The sequence below is a fragment of the Polypterus senegalus genome, chromosome 2 (genome assembly GCF_016835505.1).
Source record: "Polypterus senegalus isolate Bchr_013 chromosome 2, ASM1683550v1, whole genome shotgun sequence".
In the NCBI taxonomy this organism is placed as follows: domain Eukaryota; kingdom Metazoa; phylum Chordata; class Cladistia; order Polypteriformes; family Polypteridae; genus Polypterus; species Polypterus senegalus.
Genome location: NC_053155.1, coordinates 150,091,244 through 150,117,115, shown reverse-complemented (window position 1 = coordinate 150,117,115; position 25,872 = coordinate 150,091,244). Strand labels below are relative to the sequence as shown.

At 35.6% G+C, this 25,872-nt stretch overlaps 1 protein-coding gene and 1 long non-coding RNA gene across 4 annotated transcripts in view; one reads left to right on the top strand and one right to left on the bottom strand.

Annotated features, from left to right (window-relative positions):
• Nucleotides 1-19,640, top strand: part of clybl (citrate lyase beta like) — a 333,276-nt gene extending 313,636 nt beyond the window's left edge. Inside the window, exons 4-8 of the mRNA XM_039744814.1 lie at nt 10,218-10,319; nt 11,368-11,461; nt 12,440-12,607; nt 18,022-18,146; nt 19,348-19,640. Coding sequence (XP_039600748.1) covers nt 10,218-10,319; nt 11,368-11,461; nt 12,440-12,607; nt 18,022-18,146; nt 19,348-19,443 — 585 coding nt within the window. The 3' untranslated portion in view covers nt 19,444-19,640. The remainder of the gene's footprint in view (nt 1-10,217; nt 10,320-11,367; nt 11,462-12,439; nt 12,608-18,021; nt 18,147-19,347) is intronic.
• Nucleotides 1-25,872, bottom strand: part of LOC120523473 — a 157,793-nt gene that overhangs the window by 74,621 nt on the left and 57,300 nt on the right. The window lies entirely within an intron of this gene.

The following is a 25,872-nucleotide window of genomic DNA, read 5'->3' as shown; positions in this document are numbered from 1 at the left end:
TTAATATTTATACCTGCTCTGCAGAACAGTATAGACCCACATACTGTATTTGTTACAGCTTACTCTATTACTTTGTTTCCAATGATTTAAACAGTCACTGCAAGGGTAGCGCAGAAAACAACTTGAACTGACAACAAATAAGTGCTCTTTTTAAAGTCAAAAATCAGTTTATAATGTATATTCTGAACACATTCTTGTAACTTGTATATCTTTTGGACATTGTTATTTTAGTAGCAGAAGTTAACCTGTTATTGTAAACATTTGCCTGAAGCCGAACACCCACATAGTCATAGTCCATCAGATAAAAGATATGGTTCAGAAATGGAGATGAGGAGGTAGTGTGAAGAAGTCTTAAGTAACTGTCAGGTGGTTTTACATCAAACCAAAATGGTCCAATTATTTCTTTGAATTTCTGATTCCATTTTCTGCAATATTATTGATTAATTTTTGAAACCATTTCACTCTAAAATTTTTACAATAATCCCAGCAGAATAAGGATGCAGGATGTTCATAACGTCATGAAGTAATAATATAAATAGTAAATTGCAGCGATTATCTGCCTGATACCATCAAAAAAATCATACTTGTGCTTTTGTTCAAACCAAAGAACATGTTTTCTCTGTTGATCAAACCTGCCACACTAGATCAAATTGACACTCTTTAAAGGCTGGAGATACATGCGTAGTCTTACATTCATATAAATGTCCAATCAGAGTTGTTCAGGACTTCACAGCCAATGCTTATTGTGCTCTCCAGTTCTGCTAGTCAAGGCACACAGTCCTACATTGAATTTGTACAATCTCTACTAGCTCCTAATCTCAAGTATCTTTTAATATTGAACCTGAGGTTGGTGTTTTCAGCATATGTAATACAAATCAGTATTTCACTAACTTTATGTACTGAAATCGGTTTATTATTACTTTCAGTTTGACTTTGATTTGTTTCAGATATGCAGTACACTTCTGGTACATATGCTATATTACTTTACATTTTATGCAATTATGTAAAAAAGCAAGAATATATACATTTGGGTTCAATCAGAATATCTAAATATTTGTGTGTCATTCTGAAGGCAATCACAGTAAAGTCATCTCTGAGATGTCTTATAAAAGATAACTCTTATCATATCTGCAGTTACTAACATAAAATCCTTATCCTTACTGCCCAAAACTGACTACCTTCTGTGCCTGATTTGGCTTTGGGTCCTCACTTTTTCAAAGTTATAACCCTAAAAGGCAATGCTTTAATTCTTGGGGAGTCAAATTTCAGGAGGCAGAAGCCATGATAACCATATGGCCTAACAGTCACTTGATCTGGTATAACGAAAAACATAAATGAATCCGATAGGTAATGGAAGTAAAATATGTAATTAAGGATGGAAGTTGATAATTATTGTTAAATTGTCTAATTGTGTACCTGGTGTTAATCTGTTATTGTATCAACTGTTAAAGCTAATTGCCTAAAATTATGTTTTTCTTCTTTTCCTGTTTGGATCAGCTGCATTATTTCTCAAAGCCATGTTAAGAGCAACATAAGTAGCTGTCCTTTACTCAGTAAAGAGAAATATACTGTATATGCATTGTCATTAAACTGGAGGTAAAATTAATAAAAAAAAAAAAAAAAGGATTCTGCCGGTTTCCAATCACCTCAGATGGATTTTTTAGTGCTGTTCTGTTTCCATCACATAAACAACTTCACTTCTTTGAAAGGTTACGGAGATTAACAACAGCTTGTTGAGAAGAGTTAAAGAGATTACGAAGCACAGCGAGAGGTGAGAGCTACCAATGGTTGCTTTCCTGTAACGGAAAAGGTAGATAGTTTCAGAGCTGTTACAGTGCTTCCATCCATCTGTCCACCTATCCATCCATTTTGAAACATGCTCATCCAGCACAAAGGCCTGAAAAACCAGGCAGGAATTGACTCTGGCCTAAGCAGCAATCAGTTCTTGTACCTGATGAGCTTTATAATTATTTTCAGTTTGCTGATATTACATTCAGGTGATTGACACCAAACACTAATGGCGTATCACAATAATTTATAGAAGGCCCTAATTCCCTGGAGGTCCAGTGGTTGAAGCACAGGTTATGTCTGATAAAATCCTAGGCAGCAGTTATCCATACTTTTTAAATGCATTAACATGGGGAAGTGTTCAACCTAAAAAACTACTTTAAAGCTGGAGATGTCATGTTGCTCAGCAAAAATGTGCCTATTTAAAAGTTTTTAAGATTCATTTTCCAGCACCTAATTAAAGTTTGAAATCCCCACACGCAGTCCATTGGTGCTTTCTTATACTGTATATTGTAGTATAAATAACAGCATTCACCATCATAAGGCGCTTTACAGAGCAAACAGCATTGTAGTACCATACCAAATACACAGACTGAGCAGTACAGTAAGAGTACAGCAGATGTTTATGGAAAAAGCAGCAGTCACTAACAGAAACAATTTGGAAGTGTGCCTTACAGATTTCAAATAACAAGTACCACTAAAAAGAAGGTTGCAGAGTAACAGATTTTGATAAATCAGGTTTGTGCTTTTAGTGCGGTAGTATCAGTGCTGTCGTAGTGAGTAGCAGGGCCACTGAAACTCTTAAATGAAGGGGCATCAATTCATATGACAGAGAAAACAGGTGGGCCTTCATTTCCAAGCATAACAGTTAATTCATCTCTCTACAACTACTGACATGACCCCCACCCCACCAGCGCAGATCCCTGGCCAAGGCCCAGTTCAGAGGAACATTGTGAAAAGGGGTTAATGAAGGAAATTTAAAGTGAGACAGCAATTCACAAAAAAGTGTGTATCAAAGTGTCAATGACTTTAATGCAAAACTCTGTAATGTATACAATGATATTGCAGATATGTGGTAGCTGAAGTCTGAGACTGAAAAGCCATATAATGCCAGCTTTCACATAGAAACACACTCAAAGCCAAATAGCCATGAGAGGTCAAACAAGGAACTGAAAAGAAAGTATAGGGTGCAGGTTTTCAATTGCTGTAGATGCAATCTATCACTTTTCTGTTTGAAATAGTTTTCTGTCTGTTGCTTCTGTTTCCATCTTCTTACACCTCCTCAGTGTTTAATGGAAAATATTAGGGATAAAAACATTTAGAGGTCTGTATACAGTCAATGCATTGGCATCTTATGAACAATTATGGTCAAAATGTAACTTTCCAGCTACACATTTTTTCCTATATGTAAATTAGATTTTTTGTTCAAAGAAAGCCACCCAAATTTCCACATCTCACATTCCTATCAGTCCTACAGGCCATACTGTTTAGTCTTGATGTAGACTCAAAAGAACATTTCAAAAACATATACAACTATTTAAAAAAATCTTCTCCTCAAAGATCCCAGGGAACAGTGGAAAAGGGACCTCTTAATTGTCATCTCAGAACCATAATATGCTGTAGTCCTACACACACCAAGCACTCCATAATTCAACTGAAGATCTTTCATCTATCATATTTATCTCATTTAAAACTGTCCAAAATGTACCAAGAGAAAGACCCAACCTGCAAGTGCTGCCATCAAGCTCCAGCATCAGCAGGCCACATGTTCTGGGGACGTAGTAAGTGAACGTTATTTTGGGTAAGACAGCCTTGGTGTCACAATCACTCCTAGTTCATTAATAACATTATTTAATGTACTTCTGAATGGGGTTAAAGTGCACACGGAGAAATCAATTGTAATATCCTATACAGTAGCACACTACGGACTGCAAGAATCCACTTCTATAACTCAATGCATAAGCGACATTTTATATTGTCACAAATTAGAAAAAATTTCTCTCTATCTCTTAGAGGATATATCCACAACTTTTTTTTTTAAAAAACATGGCAAAAATTCATTATATTTTAGAATTGGCATGCTGAGCTTGTGATTGACCGTTTGATGTTATTAATTATTTTGTCATATTTAAAAAAGTTAAGATTTTTTTTTTGCTCCTGTTTCTCCTTTTCTTCTTTCTTGTTTTTGCTTTTTTACTTTGTATTTATTTCAAAGTAAATGGTTGTATGTTATTATTATATTTTGATTAAGTAGCAATCCATTGCAATCTTATCACTTTTGAAAATAAAATATTTACAAAAATATGTATTTTTCTGACACATTATCAACAAAAATTATTTTCTCATTAATTCTGCATAGGTGTGTATTATTGTCTTGTTCTCTCTGCTCTATATAAAGTGTTCTGATGGTAGATGTTTATTTATCTGTGAAACCCCTGGCACATTATATACATATGGTTCCTGCCTTGTGCCAAGTGCTGCCAGGTTCGGCCTCCATTCCTCATGTCACATTGAATATCTGGCTAGAAAATGCTGTAGCTGGATGATTGGTTGGCTGTGTCCAAAAGTAACTTCATTATTGTTTCCATGCCATTATGAATGCACATTTTGGAAATACAGAAAAACATTCAGCCTGGTGTTCAACAGATAGAAGAATAAAAGAAGTACAGATCTGAATGAAATACTTGAGGACAATGTGGAAAACTAGTAAGGCTTTTAAGGTTACCACTAGGAAGCATTTCAGTACACAGAATGTTGTGAGAATATGGAACAAACAATCAAGTGAAGTAATTGAAGCAGAAAGTTTTAAACATATTTAGATGAGATATTGGGACAGTTTAGCTAACCAAACAAGCCTGATGGACTGCACGGCTTCCTCTGATTTGTTCAACATTTTATATTTGATTTTCTGAGGCAATTTACAGAGGAAGATCATCATTAATTCAGTCACTTAATGCACATTGGCTTCTAAGAACTTATTCCTTCATAATTTGTAAAAAAAAAAACCTTGCAGTCATATAGTACAGTGCCTTCAGCATTAAATCTTAAAACTCTACTGTGGTCAAGGCTTCATTTCATCATCTACAAGACATTTCTGAATTCTGCACCTAGCCTAGTGGATGAGGAGATACTCTGTCACATCTTCTTAGTTTCCTTCATGTGTACACATGACAGGAAATTGCTTGAATATCCAGGGATTCCTGTATTCTAATCTGTCTATGATGTCTTCTTTGTAAGAACATGTAGGACAAAGTGTTGGTGTCCTTCCTGCCAGTCCCTCAGTCTGTGGTGTGGTTCATGGGTTAGAACCGGTGTTCCTTCATTTATTTTCTCCGATTCTAACTCCACAGTACATCAATGTGATTCACTAAACTAATATATTTTTTTCAGTTGACTCCTGTGTTTGTTCATTTTAATGGCCTACCCCAAATCTCAATAGTTCCTTGAGATGTACACTACATTTTCCAAACATTTGCCAGTTTATCTTGCGCTGTTGACTTATGTAAGGCTGTAAAAGGTACTAGCTTAGAAAAGATTGATGGGTAACAGTGTAGCATTTTATGCCAACTTGCACCTCCTAGCATGTACTTGTCAGACTGACTGTCAGCTGAGGTGTTTCTATTGAGGGCTCCTGTTTGAGTCCAAGAAGGTGCTGTAAGTTGTTTGACCACTTTATGTTGGCCTGGATGGTGGTATGCAGTGGGCTAACTTTGCATCCAAGAATGCTTTCTGTTTAATACCAGTCACTGTCTTAGCCTCCACAAGAGGCATACCAGGATAAGACTATATTGGATAGCCAAATGATTGAGTTCACCCAGCTAGTAGCTAACAAATGTATCTATGTAATCCCCCGTATGTAAAATTTTGCTTCCTTTCTAAGCATTAAGCAAGCTTCACCTCGGTGTTCTCCACATGCATAAGTTTTGTTGAACACTGTCTGACTATTTAGGTCTTTAGCGATTTGACGTCATCATATGCTGTGCATAAGTAGCAGATTCTGTACGGGAATATCATTTGTGCACGTAGGCAATGTGGACTGCTGACTATGTCAATGGCCTTTAAATGCCCAGTTTGCCTGCGATTCACTGTTTATCCTTATGAAGGTCTATCGGGACTCTGTGATCTGATAGTAACAAAACAAAAGTGGCACAAAAGTTCTGTACACATACTGTAAATAACCTCTGTTTATGTTTAACGGTAAAAAAACTGAGCTATATAAAATAAAAGTTTATAGTTCTCATTTTAGGTTACTGATAGCACAATAAAAGCAGTAATTAGTATATTTCTTTAAAGCATCTCTCTTTGAATGACCCTGTGTGTTTTGTGACAAGTGTGCCCAAGAGAGGCAGGAACTATTACATTTCAGGAGGTCAATTTTAAAGAAAGGACAGGAGGAGAAATGTCCCCCCCCCCATAAAAATATTTTTTCAATTGTAGACTATTTGTAAATGTCACGTATGCAACCACTTAAGAGAAATCATCATTGATGCCATTTTATACTTTTAACTGCTCTAATTATTAGTATTTAGGACTTTGATCCCAGATGGGATAAAACAAGGTGGAAGAAGAAACCATAACATATCCGAGTGGTATTCCATTTAGAAGGTCATATTAGCAAGCAATTAAACAAATTAATCATTTCTGCCATCTAAGTGTTTTACGCACACTAATTACCTTTCAGGTTTGTGTGACACTAATGCTGATCCCAGCTAACTACACGTGCCAGGAAGTAGTACACCATCTGTAAATCCTTCCTACCTAAAAAATCCTTTAAATTGAACCTTGCACTTCCGAGAGATACTCATTCACTCACAGAAAACAATGATTTTGAGACTTACTGTAAATGGAGCCACTTTTTGAATCAAAGAGAAAACTATTCGTTGGTAGTCAATAAATTGTAGTGTCCCCTGTTTGGATATCGGCATTAATTACATTTTTTTTAAAAATGTTTCATACGGACATGTGCATGGTGCACCCTCCACAGCACAAGGAAAGGCAATGCTTATAGATAAAGTTCCCTGGAATATGCCCTGAACATGAATGCAAGATTTTATACCCTCAGCAGGACATATCTAATTGTGAACAGTAGGGAAATTATATTGCACTGACCTAACACATGCAATGGTTTTGAAAGTATGCAATTTCAAGCAATAAAGCAACTGGGTGCTCTTTCCTGCTGATCTCTTCCCCCAGCTAAAATGAGAAAAGTATACACGCTATAATTTAATAGCCTTTTTCTAAAGTACTACATTTTTGTATAGCCTTGTGTATTATGCCTTTTCTGCATTTAGATATTAAACAATACAACTTAACATACCTTACTTTCTGTGCGATCCACCATTTCAAAGAAGTTTGTTGCATGATGAATCCTCTGACCTCTATTTTAACTGCTTTTGCTGAGTTTAGCGTTTTGTTTTTTTTTTTTCCCTTTAAGCACTGTTATTTACTCTAGCATTTGGTGAACTTGTTTTGCATTTATGAATTAACTGTTTGCTTCTCGTGTCAGCTTTGGGAGCAGTGCTCTACCCTTGATGTGATTGTGAGAGGGTAGTATAAAACTTTCTTTTGTTTATTTTCCCATTTTTTATTTATGCTATAAGTGAAACCTAGAGGCTGACTTGTAACTAAAAGAAGGGCTTACTTGTTTCCTTTTGTGTGAAAATCTCTTGCTTGCCCATTGTCTCTTCTCTGGGTACTTGTTTGACTGACATGGCTTATTGGACTATAACAAGCGTAACTCTCCTTCCTTTGTTGGGAGACAATTCTCCCACAAATCCTGAACAGTGTGCATTCTTGCCAACACACTATTGGGTGTGCATTGGGACTGAAAGAATTGCTGAAGCCTGCTACTTCATCCCCTCCCCAATTTCTTTCTCCCTCTTTTTTCTTCTGTGAAATGAACACTTCAGCAGGCCGGAAACATTTAATCTGCTTCTTTTGATGAAAATTAATTGAAACTTGTCCACTTGCCGCCTTCTTGCTAGTGCTCGCCATACCGGTTGCATGAATTTCTGTTCATGTCTGTTTCCTCTCTGTTTTGCACTCTGCTCATACTGTCACTTCAGATGGAAGGTACTGCTTTAGTTAATGTTACATAAGTACCATTAGCGTTTACAGACACAGAGTAATTGACAGCTGTAAGTGTTCATATTCTTCAAACTACAGACCCTATAATAATGTCACAATAGCAAAGCAAAGGCACCCCTCGTTGTCAGGCATTAGGACTGTGGTTTACACTGTAATGCAGTGGGCTTACTGTGCGTCGTAGACAGACCATAGCAAATAAACATTTAATTAAACCTGCAGTGATCCGTATTCTCTGGCCAGTAAAGATGTCCTGGTAATTTTTTTTTTTTTTTTTATCATCACTCAAAAGGTCTCTAATAGCCCTTTAAATCTACGGGCCTCTTAAGTGTTCACCATGCACAGCCTCCGTATACCAGTGTCATTTGACTTGGGTAGCGACATCCTGTAGGTCATGTGATTATCAGTAACTGTTTTACTTCCAGAAATATTCTCTAGTTATTTACTTAGCAGTCCAAATTCAATGTGGGAAAAAGAGTAATAAAGAAAATCAATTAAGTATCGTAAAACTCCTATTTCTGCACACACACACACACACTTATATATATATATGTATAAAAAAAAGTGTGCATGTGTATGTATTTTTACATACATATATATTATATATATATATATATATATATATATATATATATATACATACACATACACACACACATATATACATTCATACATATATGTGTGTGTGTGCGCGCATGTGTGTATTTATATAATATCTAGCTTTGTTTCTATTGGTTGAAATTTTATGCTAAGCTCTTAGCAGTAAGTTTTTATGTTGCCATAGCAGCCTTACTCCTGCAGGGTTGTGACCTCTGATGATTACAGTACAAAGCTTATTGGGTCTTGAAAACCCCTTTGAAGATGAAAAGTCTTTGATGGTTTATATTTATGCAAATCTCTTAGATATGATTTATCCAACTGAGATTGAATGGAGAGATGATTAAAATTCCCTTTTTTTCCTGAATCCTTCAATGAATGAATATTCTTTGAGTTACAATAAGCATGTGTGTGGGATGATTTTGCCATTATTTACAAAAATAGCTTTTACTTACCTGTGGTTATTTTTATCTCTGTAAAATCCTGCTTGTTTAGTAAGAAAAGGGGAAAAAAAAAAGATTTCCACTCTGTATATTTTTTCTTTTTTCTTTTCTTTTTCTTTCTTTTTTTTTTTTAACTTGCTTTGAAAGGAAATATCCGAGACAGGGAGCTTTTGTGTGTTTCCAGATGATAGATTTTGGAATTTGGGCAACCCCACTGACAGCTCATAGCTAGCTGTGAACTGGTCTCTTGGAAAAAATTGGAATGCTTTGGTCTTCAAAGAACTAAACTTCATTTTAAAGCCTTCTTAGGTAAGCTAAAATAGTGAAGGAATCATACAGAATAAAGAGTATAAGAAGAGACTTATTAAACACTGCATCTACTGTTTGTCCTGTAAAGCTGTATTATACCAAAGTGAAATAAACTAGCAGGTGGATTTCACACTTCTGTTTATTTATTTATTTGTTCGTTTGTTTGGGGATTACTCCTTTTTCAAGTGTCTATGCTCCACCTCCATTTGTAATAAAATTTAGGGACAAAGCACAACAAAATCCACAGTATGTGCATGTCTGGGTGCATACTTGTGTATACGTCTACCCCTATTCTAAACAGGTCTTTACTATTGGTCATAAAGCCTTCTGCTGTTAAATTTCTTAATAAAAATCACTGCTGCTTTGAAACTCTTTTGTGTCTAATTGTGGATTTCATGTGATCCATGCCATAAGTTTGTTAATATTCTATCTTCTCTTGTACAAACTAGTTTTCTGTCTCCAAATTCATGGTCTAGTTAAAATATAGTTCAGGTTTCATTATCAGAGAGTATTTACCATTTATTCTGAACTAGAATAAGTGGCTTTAAGGTATGTTTTTTTTTATCACTCAGCACCCTCTATTAAGTCCAGAATTACTATATTTATAAATAACAACATCATACAAATGGTCTCATTAACAGCCTAAAATTATATATAAAATTTGTTACGTTTTCTCAAAAAATTAATTTTGTAATCTAACAAATACAAATTAACAGACGTTTCAGTTATTTAGTCTGTCAGTCATTTTCCTAAGAAGCACGCCAACAAAATGCCACAAAGTGAGCCAAATGTTTGAAACATTGAAAGCTAATTAGTTGTGGAAAAGTAAACCCTTAGTAAAGCCACAAAGATGTAGCTGAATCATAGTTTAGTGGAACAAAACTAATAACAATATTTAGAACACATGCATAAGCCTGAAGCAGAATGCAAGTCCCAGATGTGAAAGGCAGGTTTGTTGTGTTTTTAATCACGTGTTTTCTGTGTTTTCCCTTACAGTTTGTGGACAGAATTATGTATTACCTAAAGGGAAGAACCTTAACTGAAGCCATGCAGTTAATCACATTTGTGGAAACCGCACAGGGATTGCTCAATTTTAAGGTAATAAATTCCTAATATTACGTTTGTACTGTTAGCTGAATGAGCCAGTTGGTTTCAAGTTCAGTTTTTCTTTGACCTGCCCAATCCAGCTGTTATAAAGTCCAACCTACAAGTAAACACAACATTGTGACATATTTGTTCAGTTATAAAATATTAAATCATGTGAAATCAATTAATATTGGTTTTGCCCCATCATGCTCTTAGAGTGAAAAAGATTCCTAGCGTAAACGTATTTGATTTGACGAAAGTCAATGCTCATTCTGTTTGGATATCATAGAAAACTCTTACTTTGTATTTCAGTTTATCCTAGTGTGGGATTTGTGTGTGCAGATATCTTTCTCATAATTAAAAATTATGTATGGAGACATACGTTCAAGGTTGCTATTTCAGGAGGTTATAGCTAGTAAAATAATTTATTTTCTTTCACTCTGAATATTTTCTTGAGGACAGAAGGAAAAAGGAGTATGTGCCATCTCTATTCTTTTTGTTTTTGTTTGTTGTGTTGTTCTGAAGACCTCTGTTCAGCTTTGGCAAGGCTGAGTCCGGAGCTTTGACAGGAAAATATCGCTGTGTCACAGCAAGAAGTGAAATTAATTTGGAACCTGACAAAAGCATCAGACAAAATCCAACTGCTCAGACTCTGACACAATGCCATATCAAATTCCAAACTTTCTTTACAAAGAGTTGTTTTGCAGTGCTGTGTACCACAGGGATACTTCTCCAAGATGAACAAGCGACAAGCATAGACAGCTTTCAGTAAATAATGCAGAAAGGTAATGTGCAGAGTGTAAGGTGTAACGTAGGGTACCATGTAATATAGGCACCCAAATTAATTATATTAAAGCTTCTCTTCAAGTTTTAATGTTTGTACTGTTTTGCTGTAAAGACCAGGTATGTTTGAGCAGAAGATTGTGCTAATGATTACAGTGCTTGAAAAGATACGTATATTGATGCGCTACACTTCAGATTTGATTGCACTATTTATTCCACTTCAATCTTATTATGTATTTACTTCTGTTATCTGATTGCATGTTTCTTTATCTTAAAGGCTGTCTGTCAGGAAATTCAACACCTGGGACCAAAGGCTGGCCTTCATCATGATGGAGTTGTGTTTGGCTCGGATGATTTTTGTGCAAGCATAGGTCACTTTGTTCATTTCCTTTCTCTTCTCCATAGATACGTATATTTTAATGATTATTGTTCAATTTTTGCTATACTAAATGCAAATATTAGTGATTTAACAAAACATCTAATGTACAAAATGCTCCCTTTCTACAGATTACAGACTGCAATTTTCTGTAGATCCTTTTAATATAAGATTTATGAATTCCCATTTTAAAGTGAATGCATATGCTTATATTATATTTCAATTTTTCAGTTTAATTAAACATATTTCTACTTAGCAGCCAAGAATGCAATACTATAATAATAACTATGAATAACTATTATAGTATGATGGAAAGAAGTACAACAAAAATATAAAACATAAAGATGAAACATAAATAGAGATAAATATAAAGAAACATCTTATGATTATTTGCCAACTAATTAATTGGGTGCAAAAAGCTGCCAAATACGTGGTACTTGTACACATGACAATAAAGAATTAAATTGAATTGAATTGAAATTGTAAAGCCTTCTTTAACTGTTTTGTTTATAAATATATTTTATAAGTGAACTACCAATAAGTACTCAGTAACAGGTATTGCAAAAGAAAAGTCTGGATCTGTGTTTGTACCAAAACTGTGTGGCTTTAAATTCATCCTGCAATATCAGCTCATAAACTGACCCATAATACACTTACTGTTTCCACGTTCAGTTTTCGTGTATTTTCAAATAAATACGTCTTAGTATATTTCCTATAGGACCAATGATTGTATGAGCAGGTTTATTTCAATCTTAAAAAGTTAACATTGTCATTTATTTGCTGCTGAGATGGACAGATAACATTATGTATTTTAATAACCCTTTCATTTGATACTGCACAAACTATTCACCAACGACATGATGCACCATTATAACTGTAACCTCCACTTAAATGTATTTTCAGCTATGTATTACAACTGTCTTGTCGTAAAACTCTCTTCTCCTAAAAAAAAAATGTTTTCCTACCATCCTAGGTGCTACAAGAACAAAGGATGCCACTGAGCTTCTGTATGCCAGGCAGAAAGTTGTTGTTATAGCCAAAGCCTTTGGCCTGCAAGCTATTGACCTTGTTTACATCGATTACCAGGACAATGAGGGACTTCGCAGGCAGTCAAGAGAGGGCGCACTTATGGGCTTTACAGGTACCATCTGTTTACTAAATTCTATAGCCCTCTGCATAAGACCTGCTAAATGACAGAATAATCGGAAACATCAACACCACTTTCATCCATGGATTTAATTTTGTTATGAAAGAATAATTGCCTTAAATTTAACAATACATGCACTTTGTTTTTGCATTTTAGCCCATTATATTCTCACATCTTTAAATATTAACCTTTTACTGATAACATTTCTTTCGTTAACAGAATGCTTCCTTTTAAACACCGTAGTGATCAGTGTTACTCAATTCATGTTGTGTCATTTCAGCAGTCATACACAGAATTGTGGATTTGTGCATAACATGGGGGCCGACGTTCACCAGAAATCACCACTATAGGCACATTGGAAAAAGACAGCATACTGTCTGCGCTGAATATTACAAATGTATTTTTAATGTTAATCAAAGCCAAGTTCATTGTATACTTGCGGTGCTGATTTTATTTGCAGATTTTTTTGTTTCCCCCCTTTTTATAAAAGCAATTCAGCCTATACACGGTTTTTATCTGTTGGTTTTAGTGTGGTTTATGCTTAAAATGTTGGTAATGTGGTTATATTCAGCTGAACACCAAAAAAAAAAAAATCCACATGATACCATTTAACTTTTCATTATTTTTTTTAAAATGAAATAAGCAGATTTTTTTTTTAAATATTGTGAACATATATAAGCTTATTATTAGCTATAAATCTAATCTAAACTGTGTTAGGATTTATTGTAATCTAATGTTGTATTTCCTTGATTGTATTTGTGTTGCCAATGTATATGGTTTGCTTCTTTATCTGTTATGACAAGTGCTGGGTACACACATTAGAGGCATATTTCAAATATTTCTACAAAATATAAATAAAATGATCAGAGTATCTAGAATATGAAAAAAAAAGCCAGTTTCACTCCTGCCAATTTCCTATATGAACTCCTTAATTAATGTGTGCATGACAAGCTTTACCTCGATTTATAGATATATGTTGACATTCATTGCAATTTTATGCAGGACTTCATATGCACACACTGTATACTGTATATACACCATATATATGCACACACTCACACATATATATATATTATCCAGTATACTAATATATATATATTATACAATATACTGATATATATATATATATATATATATATATATATATATATATATATATATATATATATATATGACACGCATTTTATTTTACAATAAATACATTGATTATTTACATAAATACCATCTAAAACAGTGTATGCAAAACTGTATAAACAAAAACCTAGTGACTTGCTTAGCATCGCCCAATAATGAGTCGATGGCCGTGAGTGAACCTGCACTCTTGTGGTTTCCAAAGCAGCTTCTTTACCTTTAAATTGTGCTGCCTGGCATAATAAAGGTTTGCACGTAACGCAGGTCCATTTTTTAGTTCCCAATGTTATCATTGAATACCTGCATTAAAAAATAAAATTAACAAGTCTGTTCAAGTAAAGTAATACAAGTATGCGTAAAACTTGGGTCATTTCTTTTTTTTTTTTTTAATTGAAATTTTAGTCAAGTAGTTTTGAACTGGTCATTTAGCGAAACAAACAGGAGATACCAGGTTAAAATGCAGGGTTTAATTTAAATGTGGGATTAAGAAAGTGTTAGATACAGAAATTAGAGGACCTGAAAGCAGTTTCCGAGAAATCCGAAAAGCCCAAACAAATTCATTTCATTTCACCTGACTTGCACAACAAAGGCAATGAGTTTGGAACATGAAAGATTTTGTTTATGAAGGTGAATGCTGGAATTTAGCTGAGGAAAAGCAGAAACAATTGACACACAGTAAACAGGGAGCTTTATTGATCATTGACTTAAAACTGATTCATTAATTCGCAGACCAAGTTCTTACGCTAGGGAATTGGGAAATAAAGGAAAAAGAAGAAAAAGAAAGGCTGAATTGCTATAATGGTTCATTCCCATTCTGCACAGCACATTGAAAAGCTGTGGATTAAAAGATTAACGTTAAGGGCTCTGTGCTGCATGAGCTAAGTTGGTAGCTATTAGTACTAGTACCCTACTTAAGCAATAATACCCTCTAGAGCAAGTATTACCTGCTAGATAATTGACTCTGGAGATGGCTGAACATCTTAAACATAAGGTGAAGTAGCACAACAAAGACTGTCATTTAATAGAACTTGTCCACTGTAAAGAGTAAGGAGGAGACACAACACGTCTGAGGCCGCTTTTCTTTCATTGATTCTTTTGAGATGCTTTAAGCTTCTGTTTAATGAGTAGGTACCGATTACTTGCCTCTGTGATCATTTCTCTGCATAATTATTCATAATAATTATCATTGCTTTAAGCATCTTATTTAGTCTATTTTATAATAATGTACTAAAAATGTATTGTCTGTTGTCTTGAGGAAAGCTGAATGAGAAGAAAAGAATTGATGACATTTACGTCACTGATGGAGATGAAACTGCTTATTTTATGGTAAAAAGAATTAGGCACCAGTTGGAGTAAATGCAAAGCAAAGTGACATTCCACAAGTTCGTGGCCACTTCATTCCATGTGGAAGAAGCTGATGTCTTGTTTATAACAGTGTGACACATCTACCTTGTAGTAATAATGTTTACATTTACACAAAACCTCTCATTCCCAAAGGGACTCCAAAGCACTTCGGGGAGTGTGAACTTTACACCAACACCAGCTGATGCGGAATCGCTTAGAATAGGGCCTCCGTCTTTAGCCCAATGAGGTTAACTGATTTGCTCAAGGTCACCCGGGGAGCCAGCGCTGAAGCCAGGATGCAGCTAGAAATCCCCTGATGTCAGACCCCTTTTTGGGTTTAATGGTTGGGCCACTCGTTTTTCTAAAAGGTCGCATTTTTCTTTTAGAAAGCACTTGCATTAGGAAAATGTGCCAGACCTAATGGATTTTGTATTGTCAGGTTCAGATTGCTGTAATATTATATCTCATCTCTTATCAGTAGAAAAAGTGCAAATAATGAAGCAGTGAATTCTACGTGAAAAATGATAAAACCTTTGGCTGGGTTTACTTGTTGGAGAACCGTCGTCGTGTTCCGAGCAAAAAACTTGTGTGTAACCTGAGGGAGCAGTTAAACAAACGTGGCTGAATAGGATCTGTGCCATTGGACCCCTGCTCTTTTTCAAATTATTTCTTTTTTCTGATTTCAAATTGTAATTTAAAACTCTTACATTGTTTAAAAATGATTTTCTGAATTTAATGAAATGCTAAATTTATATAGTGGTGATGCAAATCTTTAGCAGAAAAGTTTAATGCATCTGCATTGTTTTGTGTTGAATACTGAACATTATTTTAATATACAGTATTGCTGTCCAGATTATTTATAATGACTTTCATTACGATCAAACGTAGGCGTTGCACCTTATAAACCCGGCACCCAGTGTGCTGAATAAAATGACAAGAAAAAGCCATATTAGGAAAGTTGAATTTTGAACTCTTCTCATATAAACTAGAAATGCTGTGAGATTATTATTATCTATAGGAGAGGCAGTCTCATATTTGGTGCGATTTACTATATACATATCTCTTGACAGATTATGTTTAACAGGCAATACATTTTTATTGACATCTCGTTCCACAAAACAACAATTGCCAATAATCCAAAGGTTTAGTAACAGACTAAAAACTGGATAAATGATGAAGATAACCAGGTTTTACTCTCTCCTAGCATGTTCTACCACAAAAAAAGAAAGAAAAAGTGACAATACCTTATGTGCACCTGTGGGACTTGACAGGTATTGATCTAAAACAAGAGCTACCAAATGGTACTGTAAAAACAGGATTTCATGGTCATACATTATAATGACTTCCAATTTTTCACCCTTCTGGTTGTTCATTAATCCAAGCAGTTCAAATATAAAATAATTGTGGCATTTCAGCATGACATCTATATTTTTATGCGGTGATTTTTGAATCAAACTTGTCATCAGCAGTTTATTTTATACTCTTGTCAATGCAAATAACAGTGAGGAATCGAGTTAAAAACCGCTTCAGACTTCTCAAAGAGCTTGCTGCAAGTGTCTGTGTAAATTACCTGAGAGGAAAAAGATTGCTTCAATATTAATAACTTACTAAAAAAGGGAAATTGTCTCCAAGTTCATTTTTGTAAAAGTGTTGCACTGTATATTGGATCTACTGTGATGTGTAAGCCCCTGCTTTTGTGCTGCGTTTACACATGCAGGTTATTATCACTATTTCCATCTGCTCATTTTCTTTATTCTTTCTTATTTTAGTTCAGAATTTATATATATATATATATATATATATATATATATATATATATATATATATATATATATATATATAAAAATTCAAAAGTGATGCCCAGTGTTTCTGTAATCTATATTCAGATAGGGTGTAAAGAAACTGAGTTATCTATTCGCATTGCTGTTATGTGAGGATGAATATTTGGTTTTTTGTCCTTTGCTTTCTGGGTAATCGTTCTTTGTTGTAATAAAAATGCAGGAAATGTTAAGTCACGTCAGGTAATCGGAGTTTGATGAAGTTGAACTATTCTTAACCAAATGAACACCAAAGACTGGGAGCGGTTTAATGTCTACCTTTTTAACTCACTTTTACATAAAATGCGGACCTACATACACTTTAGAAAGTGTCTCCAGTAAAAGTGTAACGCATCATATATTATTTATCAAGAACTTTAACGAAAAAAATATAATTTATTTGTTTCCATACTTTCCTTTTTTATATTACGAGCTTAGCAGTTTTAGTTTGGTCATTGATGTCAATAGGCTTAAAGTCGGTTTTTAGTGCTTAACATAATTATATTGGCTCACTGCATTAAAAAACAAAAAAGTCTTTTACACACACTGAGAATTCAGGTAATGTATATAAAAAATGTTTTCACCATAAATGCTTTTTTTTTTTTTAAACTTCTTCTTGCCATCCCAGGCTTTGCATTATTAATGATGCCTGGGTGAATAAGTTTGTTTCTAAAACTAAGCACAATTTCAAATAACATAAAGTCCCTGTTACCCCCATTAAATTCCCTAAATGTTTGTAGTGACAAGCTATTGCAGAAGTTATCAGATTGCCATTCAGTTCTCTGCTGCATACAAACATCCGCATCACTGGATGCTCTTCACAGCTTTTTACTGCCCACTTACAGGAGCCACTTGTTTGTACCATAAAAAAAAAGATTCTGTTTCTAAACTTTTGCCTCTAATTTGATCAAATCATAAAACGTACCATTTGTTTGTTTGTTTTTCTAACTATATCTTGATAGGGTGATTTGCACAATTGCAGGCAACTGCCAGGCGTAATTTAACAAACATGTCCATTAAACTGTGTCGCAGGAGTTTTTTCAAACCTAAACCCCAGTGCCTCCCCTTTGAGTTCCTAACCTTACGTGCGTTTAACAGACTTTTAATTCCTTTTAGGCAAGCAGGTGATTCATCCCAATCAAGTCCAAGTCGTCCAAGAGGAATTCTCCCCTAGTGCGGAGAAAGTGAAATGGGCCCGGGAACTCATAAGTGCCTTTGATGAGCAGCAGAAGCTGGGAAAGGTAAACTAGGCAGTTCTTATTCGGAAAAAGCTTGTAATGTTGATGTGGTCTGCCCATTGATTACTTTACTGGCTTATTTATTTGTTTGTTTGTTTGTTTATGTATTCCCCAAATGCCAGAGCTGCTTTTGCAGCAGTACCTGTGACAAGCATTACCGAGTGGGCTTACAAGTGAAAAGTTGCCATATGATGCTGGACGGCATGGGGCAATGCATTAAAATCTGTCAAATGAAAATATCCGGCATTTTGAGAAGAAACTGCAGTTTAATGTTCTGAGATTTTATTGATGGAAAAGCAAATTAAGAGCAGAATATTATTGTTCCTAATTTAGTGCATCATTGAATCTTCTGTTTTCTGCGCTGTGGGTTGTTTCTGTTTAGATGCTACAGTGGTGATACACAATCTGCCTACACCTTCCTGCCAGTAATTCTTACATTAGGTATGGCCTGGAGGAAGAATTGCAGTAAGAGAACTACTGGCAGTTCATTATTTTAAAGGTTACCCTGAAAGACACTTTTCAGGTCTCGGTAATAACTCAGTAAACAGGAGTTTGACAACAGAGATGTATTTTTTTTTTTTTTTTTGTCAGAATGAAAATTACCCGAGCTTCTGAAAATGGTTATCAGAAAGATTATGCACTTGCAATTTTATTTGTGCTGTGTTCTGATCTCTGCATTTTCTCATAGAGCACAAATTGGCTAAAATGAGACTGAATTAGGAATTTTTATAGAATCTCCGAGGCACCTTCAAGATTAATGAGAAAACTGTTGCATCCAGAAGTGAAAATTTTATTTCAGGCCTCACCGAAACAGCATTCAGCAGAACTAGCAAGCCGTTTACCTTGAGGTTCTCAGCTTATGTTGTAGTCCGTGGCCAAGTGGAGGTGTTAGGGAAGGGCCAAGTCGGTGCGAATCTCCGAAAAGAAAAGGTAACTCCACAAAGAAAGGGAGAAGGCAGCTCGACAGCTTTGTCCTTTATTTTGCCAGGCACTTGTGTTTTTTTTTTTTTTCTCTCTATACTCACATGCACATGGCCTGCAGTGCACTGCCATCTTGCCTTTGGTGGTCTTTGCCTTGATGCTGATGGTGCCAAGCTAAGCTCTGATCATTACAACCCCATATTGAACTAACCTGGATGGAAAGAATGAATGGATGTATATGGATATTGCATAATTTTTTTTTTCACTTTTTTTCTTATTATAGGGAGCATTCAATTTTCGTGGCAGTATGATCGATTTACCAACTCTGAAACAAGCACAGAATATTGTCATCCTTGCAGAAGCAGTTCATGAAGTGTGAGGAATGATTCATTGCTAAAATTAGTTCACTTGAAATGAAGATGTATATATTTTGATTGAACTGCAATTCATTTACTCCCTCTGGCCTGTTACTATAGGAATGAGAAATTGACTGATGCAATCATGTTTTTGTCTTTCTTTTCCTACATCTCCACTAAATGTTTGAATCATCTTAAATAAAATGAATGGACATCTTCATACAGTCTCTTAATTGACTTTTTATTTGTTAAATAATGCTGCATTTGAGAGAAATATTTTTTGGGATTTCCAAGACCCAACTTCTTAAAACAAAAAAAATAAAAGAAAGGTTCTTGTATACTATTAGCTTTTTTTTTTCCTATAGGCCTCTGCTTCCTTTCACCAGTCCTGGGGTCAGATGTGCTCCAGAGGTCCAGTCATCTAGGAGTAAGGGTAAATAAACATAACAACCGGCTATTGTTCTGCCATTCAGCTTGCGCTCTTACACCAAAGGGTGAAGGCTTTCTGAGCTCCACTAGATCAAAGTTGTGGTTGCCACAGAACTTCAATGGATTTTCTTAAACCAACAATCTGAGATTTTGTTTCAGTCCCTTACTAAATCACAGCCTTTTGTACACTGACTATGAGCCACTGTTCTTCAAGAAGCAAGAATGAATACTTTTAAACTGGGCATCAACACTCCCATGACCCGCACAGCAGCGAGGCTGCTGCACTTACACAAACACCACAGGGAAGTCTGTTTTGTTTATTTTTGGTAAGTAAATATACAACAAATTCAAAATGGGGATTGTTTTGTCATGCTTTGATGTCACCATATTATCCCCAATTGAATCTGAAAACTACCAGATTATTACCCATAGTACATTTATCTGTTCAAGAGAAACGAAAAAAAAAAAAAACACAAACCACGCACACACACACACACAAAACGTAAATAGCTGAAAAAATCCACACGACAATCTGGCATAGTTTTCATTTGCTAACAACCGTTACTACATTAACTACCTTTAGATCAGCACAAAAACTACTGTCTTATGCGAGTTTTTCCATATAGAATATATCAAATTAAATGATTTTATAGCTTTTATATATATATATTCGTACAAAAAAAAATAAAACAATACACATACATATCATATATTAAAAATAAATCCGTCATTAGGTGTTCTTGGGTTGTCTTAAAAATGGCTAAATTTTCATCCTTTTTGCAAATGCGTAATCCGCAGAATTGACCCATCACTTCCAATGGTCCTGGTGACCTGGTTCAGCATTACATTTGGCACTCGTCCTTGTATAGAAGAGTCGTTGGTCTCCCTCATTTTGTGTCTTTTTGATGACACAGAGCGCTGCTCCTGCCTCCCCTGCCTTCCCTTATCTGGATAAGGATAAAAATAATCAAACAACAAGCTCACTATTTAAGTGCCAGCAGACTTGTACAGTTTCAATACCAGTCTTCCCTTGTTTCATTTATCTCTGCCCAGTTACAGACTTTTATCTCAGAAACGCAATATTAAGCAATGCTGCTTTTTTTTCTTTTTTTTTTTTTTTAAAATTGCCTGAATATGCACATTTGATCATATAAAACATTAATAGGTTTAGTAAACAAATGCATTAAATCATTAATAATATTTGGAGACAAAAGGCAGAGATTGCAGTGTCATTCTTTCAGCATCCAGCTACTTGTCTCATTGCTTTTTGCCCTGTCAGGTTGGGCAAAATTAAACGAATGTTGCTCCTTCCAGCTATTTCTTTATAATTGTACATGACACTTCTATTACGTATCCAATTTGACATAATCTTCTCAACCAGCCCAACAGATTTAAATACATTTTACTAGTGGTCCCTTAGAGAGTAAATTACAATTAACAGTATTAAAATCCTACAAAAACTGATGAGGCTCAATTACTTTGAAAATGAGCTAGGAATATAATTTTCTTGAGTGCTACGCTGGTTGTTTCTTGAGATTAGTTTAATAAATCATCAGATACAATACATTATGGAATATGTGTATGCAAAACACTGTCATAGGAAAATTAAAATGAAATGTTTTGCATAATTTTTTCATTAATCTCAATAGGACCCGTGTGGTAGAGATGGTTTTATTCCCCTAATTTCCCGCCTGGGGGTTCTCCAAATAATGTCTTCATTGTTTTACTAGTGTGCTAATGACAATCTGTGACAACCTCATTTTACCAGAGGATTATTTCTGTGCAATAAAATGTATCGTTTAAATTAAAGGCAAGGGGCCTTCAGTGGAATGGACTTGATTGAGAGGCAGAAGATATAATCGCAGTTAGGAGTCAGTGCAGGTAAGACTGATTGAGCTTAGGAAAGAGTTCTCCCAGGTTTGTACAAAGCGAAACTCTTAGAGAACCTTGTGAAGGTGAAATATATATATATATATATATATATATATATATATATATATATATATATATATATATATATATATATATAGGCCTGAAGTGCTGGCTGGGAAATGAAGCCATCTAAGATATGGAAAGGCCTGCTACTTCTGACAAGTTATTAAACTGTCTAATACAAAACCTGGAAGGACTGATTTCTTTTTCTGATAATGTTGATGTTGTTGTTGTTTACAGTCTCCTTGGCTACATTTCTTTTTTTTTTTTTATGTAAAGTTGAAGTACCAATATTTTTTTCTTGTGGCTTATATCTGGTGAAATTATTATCACTGTTGTACATGCAAATCAGAAGCATTTTAAATGTTAAAAAGCATTATCATTTGAATCTGGACATTGATATTCTACTTTTGTGATTAATAGTGTTCTCAGTGCAGAAGAATAGGATTAGTTTTACCCATTGTATTTCCTCAACATCTCCTTTAAAGCAAGGCATAGATGCTGCATTTAGGTTTCCGGTTAATGACCATAAACTGTTACTTATTTTTAAATAGGTAGGGAAATTGTTCAATTTTTTTTTTTTTTTAATCCATTCATGAAACAAAACGGATTATAAGATTATCAAAAAAATCTTGTGCATATTGATGGTAGTGGAGTGCACCTAATGGGAGTGTAATTGCAGAGCTTGTGGTCAGGGCTCTGGCCCTGCCTTTGTATTTTCTTTTTTTTTTAATAAAGCATTAGGCAAAGAACTAAGCACAAGTAATTACCAATTTACATTTTATTATTAGAAATGATTGCATTTTTTTAATCTTGAAAATGTTTGAAAACTGCTGCAGCCATTAATTTGGTCCGTTACTCTGATTAAATGGACAATGTCCCTGAAAGTTGGTTTGACTCTTGCCATGTGCAGGTGAGCGCGTGCATTCACACTTGGCACTCACTCACTCACTCGGTCGGTCCCTCGATAGATCGGTCGGTGCTGCCGCTTCACTCGCCGAGTTTCGTCGGCCTTTCTCCGTGTACTGTAGGTGTGTACTCGGCCCGCACGTCTCCTGAAGATTTCGACTTCACAGTTGCACACGTTTAGGGCTTTGTGTTTCGTGCAGCAATGAAATGGATTTGTGTTATTTAATAAAATGTCTTAGACTGGGGAGAAGAGGCTTTTCCGCTCTGCTAAACTAATTCTTCATTAACTATACAATGAATATTCAGTCAAGCAAAAAACGCTCCATTGTTGTAATTTAATTTAAGTCTTTACTAAATAATTAATGTTTCGCCATTGTTTTATTCAAAAGGGCTTTAGAGTCAACAAAATAGTTAGTCTGACACATGTCTTTATGGAAGGGCTGATTTTTTTTTTCTAAAGAATTTTTAAGTATTTCTCAGTTGAATACTGGCGTAAATTCTCAATACAAATCAATTAATAAAAAAATCTGAATTTCGCAGTTCCATATGTAAAGCTGGTCATCCTTTAAGCCGTCTCGTTCCCCACTGGCTAAATCCAAGCGCTTTAACTGTTGTTGGATTCATATATTCGTTCAAAAGTGTGCTGAGGGGGAAAAAAGCAATAAAGGATGCGACGTATAAAATGGGCAAATCACTTAGGAAAAAGCAATCCGATATGAAATTATTTAAAAGTGCAAATGAATGGAGGCAACAAAAATACTCGGACCGCATCTGCTACTAAAATCAGGAAAACATTTTAGTAACACGACATTTGTGTTTCTTTCCATTATACATCACAGATTGTCATCTTCAGTTATTGTTACGACTACAAATAAAGACATAAAATATACTTAGAAATATACCCAGGACTCCCGTAGGTCCAGATGATGAATAATGAATATCCAAAACAGAATCACGGAGGCCTAGAGCCGTCAGATGCGAGGAAAGGACCCGCTCTGGACGGGCCGCCAGTTCGTCAAAGTTGGACAATCGGCCGTGCCAATCGACAGCGGCTACCTGGCTTCACTCGGCCACCCAGCACGCGTGTGCCATATGGACGGAAAGGTGGGGACCAGAAGAGAGAGAAATAAAAAAAAAAAAACAAACAAAACACATGGAGACACCGGGAGTCCTGGGGCCTTGGCGGACAGTGGTTAGGCGGCAGCGCCCAGAACTGTGCCTGTCATTTGTCACTCCTTATGTATTGTACATACATATTATTATTAGTGATATTATTACTACTACTACTACTACACCTTTTCTAATATACTACGCTAGCCGATGCAATGGTTTCCATAAAATCAAACTGAATTCAGTCTGAAAAATATCATCTGTAATCAAACTTACTATTTTTTAACGAAACAAAACCAATTAATTCGCGCTTTTCGCATCACTCCAGTTATATATCCCTCCAAATGAATTCCACATCTATATTTCATCTATCAATTCTTCAAAGACACTTTGTAAGAATACATTTTTCTCCAGTACCTCTAAGAAATACATACACTGCGTATTAGTTAATATAAGCGTCTCGAACATGGGAAAGGCACTATATAAATGTATTATTATTATCGTAGATAGATGTGTGCAGCGTAGCGTAGGATATTAAATAATAACGAATTTATGAACTGATGTGCAATTTTATTGTCTTACAATTAATTGTTAACAGTATTAAAAGTCGTATGGGTAAGATTTGCGTTTTTTTTTACTTGTGACTTATTCTGCTTGTCATTTAAAAACAATGACAAAGAGAGAGCTCAGGTACGTGCTGTGACGCCGGCATGGTCGAGTGCCCCTCGCGGTGCCCACCGGTTGTGCTCAGCCCTGCCCCGATACCCGGCTGTCTGCTCCTTTTCCCCTCCTAACGCAGTGAAAGTTGCGGTGCTGTCTGCAGTGGTAAAGTGATCCCCTGCTCCGGACGGCTGTGTGTTTTAGTGAAAAGTAATCCTCGGCCCCGGCGGCAGAGTGGGGACGGCCGGGTCGTCTCTCTCTCACTTTAATGGTGACAGATCAAAGAGCGGACCGTCTCCCGGCGGACCCCACTAAAATCCACTCTCTTTGTCTGTTGTTGCTAGGAGCCCAGTAAACTAAAAAAAAAGGTGTCGGGGGCATGTTAATCAGACTCGTTACAGTGTGACAAACTTTTTTTTTTTTTTAACTATACAGTATTCCGAACCCCGTGCACCTGCAGTTTTACTTTGCTTGTCAACTGCACGATCCGTTTATGCGCGCGCCCTGATTAGTGGGCCAGCAACTTTGATCCACTTCGCAGAAGCGGCCGGAGGCAGCCGAGAGATATGACGGAGTGCACTAGCAGACACAAACCCAAAGGCTGGGCTTTAATTGATTTCAATGATTACCTTTTATCGGCTAAAAGGGCGTACTTTGTTAACGTGCACATGTGCGGATTGTCCTGCTCCTCCGATGAGCCCGAGGGTCCTGTTTACTTAGAGTTACTCCAACAAGCCATAGCCTCGTCTGCCAAGTGGAGTTTTGATACTTCTCTGAAAGTGAAAAAACTTTTATCAGTTGGGACCTGTTTATTTAAATTATAGATTTATTGTATCTTTAAACCCATGTTTATTATTATTTGCACCAACCGTTGATAGATACGAGATATCCATCATCATTCGATTGCGTTCATTTTAAATATAAAGAAATATTTTTGCATTTATAAAGTGAAAATGTAAATACACATGCACTGCTTGCACACTGCCTTCTATAATTTGATTACTTGTATTTTTTTCTGTGTATCTCGGTCCTTTCTACACCTTTACTTTTCTTTTCATGATGTCGGCAGGCCGTTATGGAGCCGCTGCTTCTCTAACGGTAGACAAATAGTAAATTGGATCCACCGTACGTCCTTCCGTTCATTTTTAAAGTTTTCAAGGCGACTTCGAACTGAAATCACAGGATAAAAACGTTATATAACATTGTAAAAATAATGTAAAATAAATGTATTATTTTATTAAGACGTTATTTCATGACAAATACGCTTGTTTAATCGGATTAAAACACAAGGGAAGCACATGGTGAAACTTTTATGTGCTCCCATTCTTCGTTCGAAGCTTGGACACTAATCTGAGGCGAGACCCGTTTGTGAATGAGAGGCATGAAAATGGGCCGCCGGCGCCATCCACGAC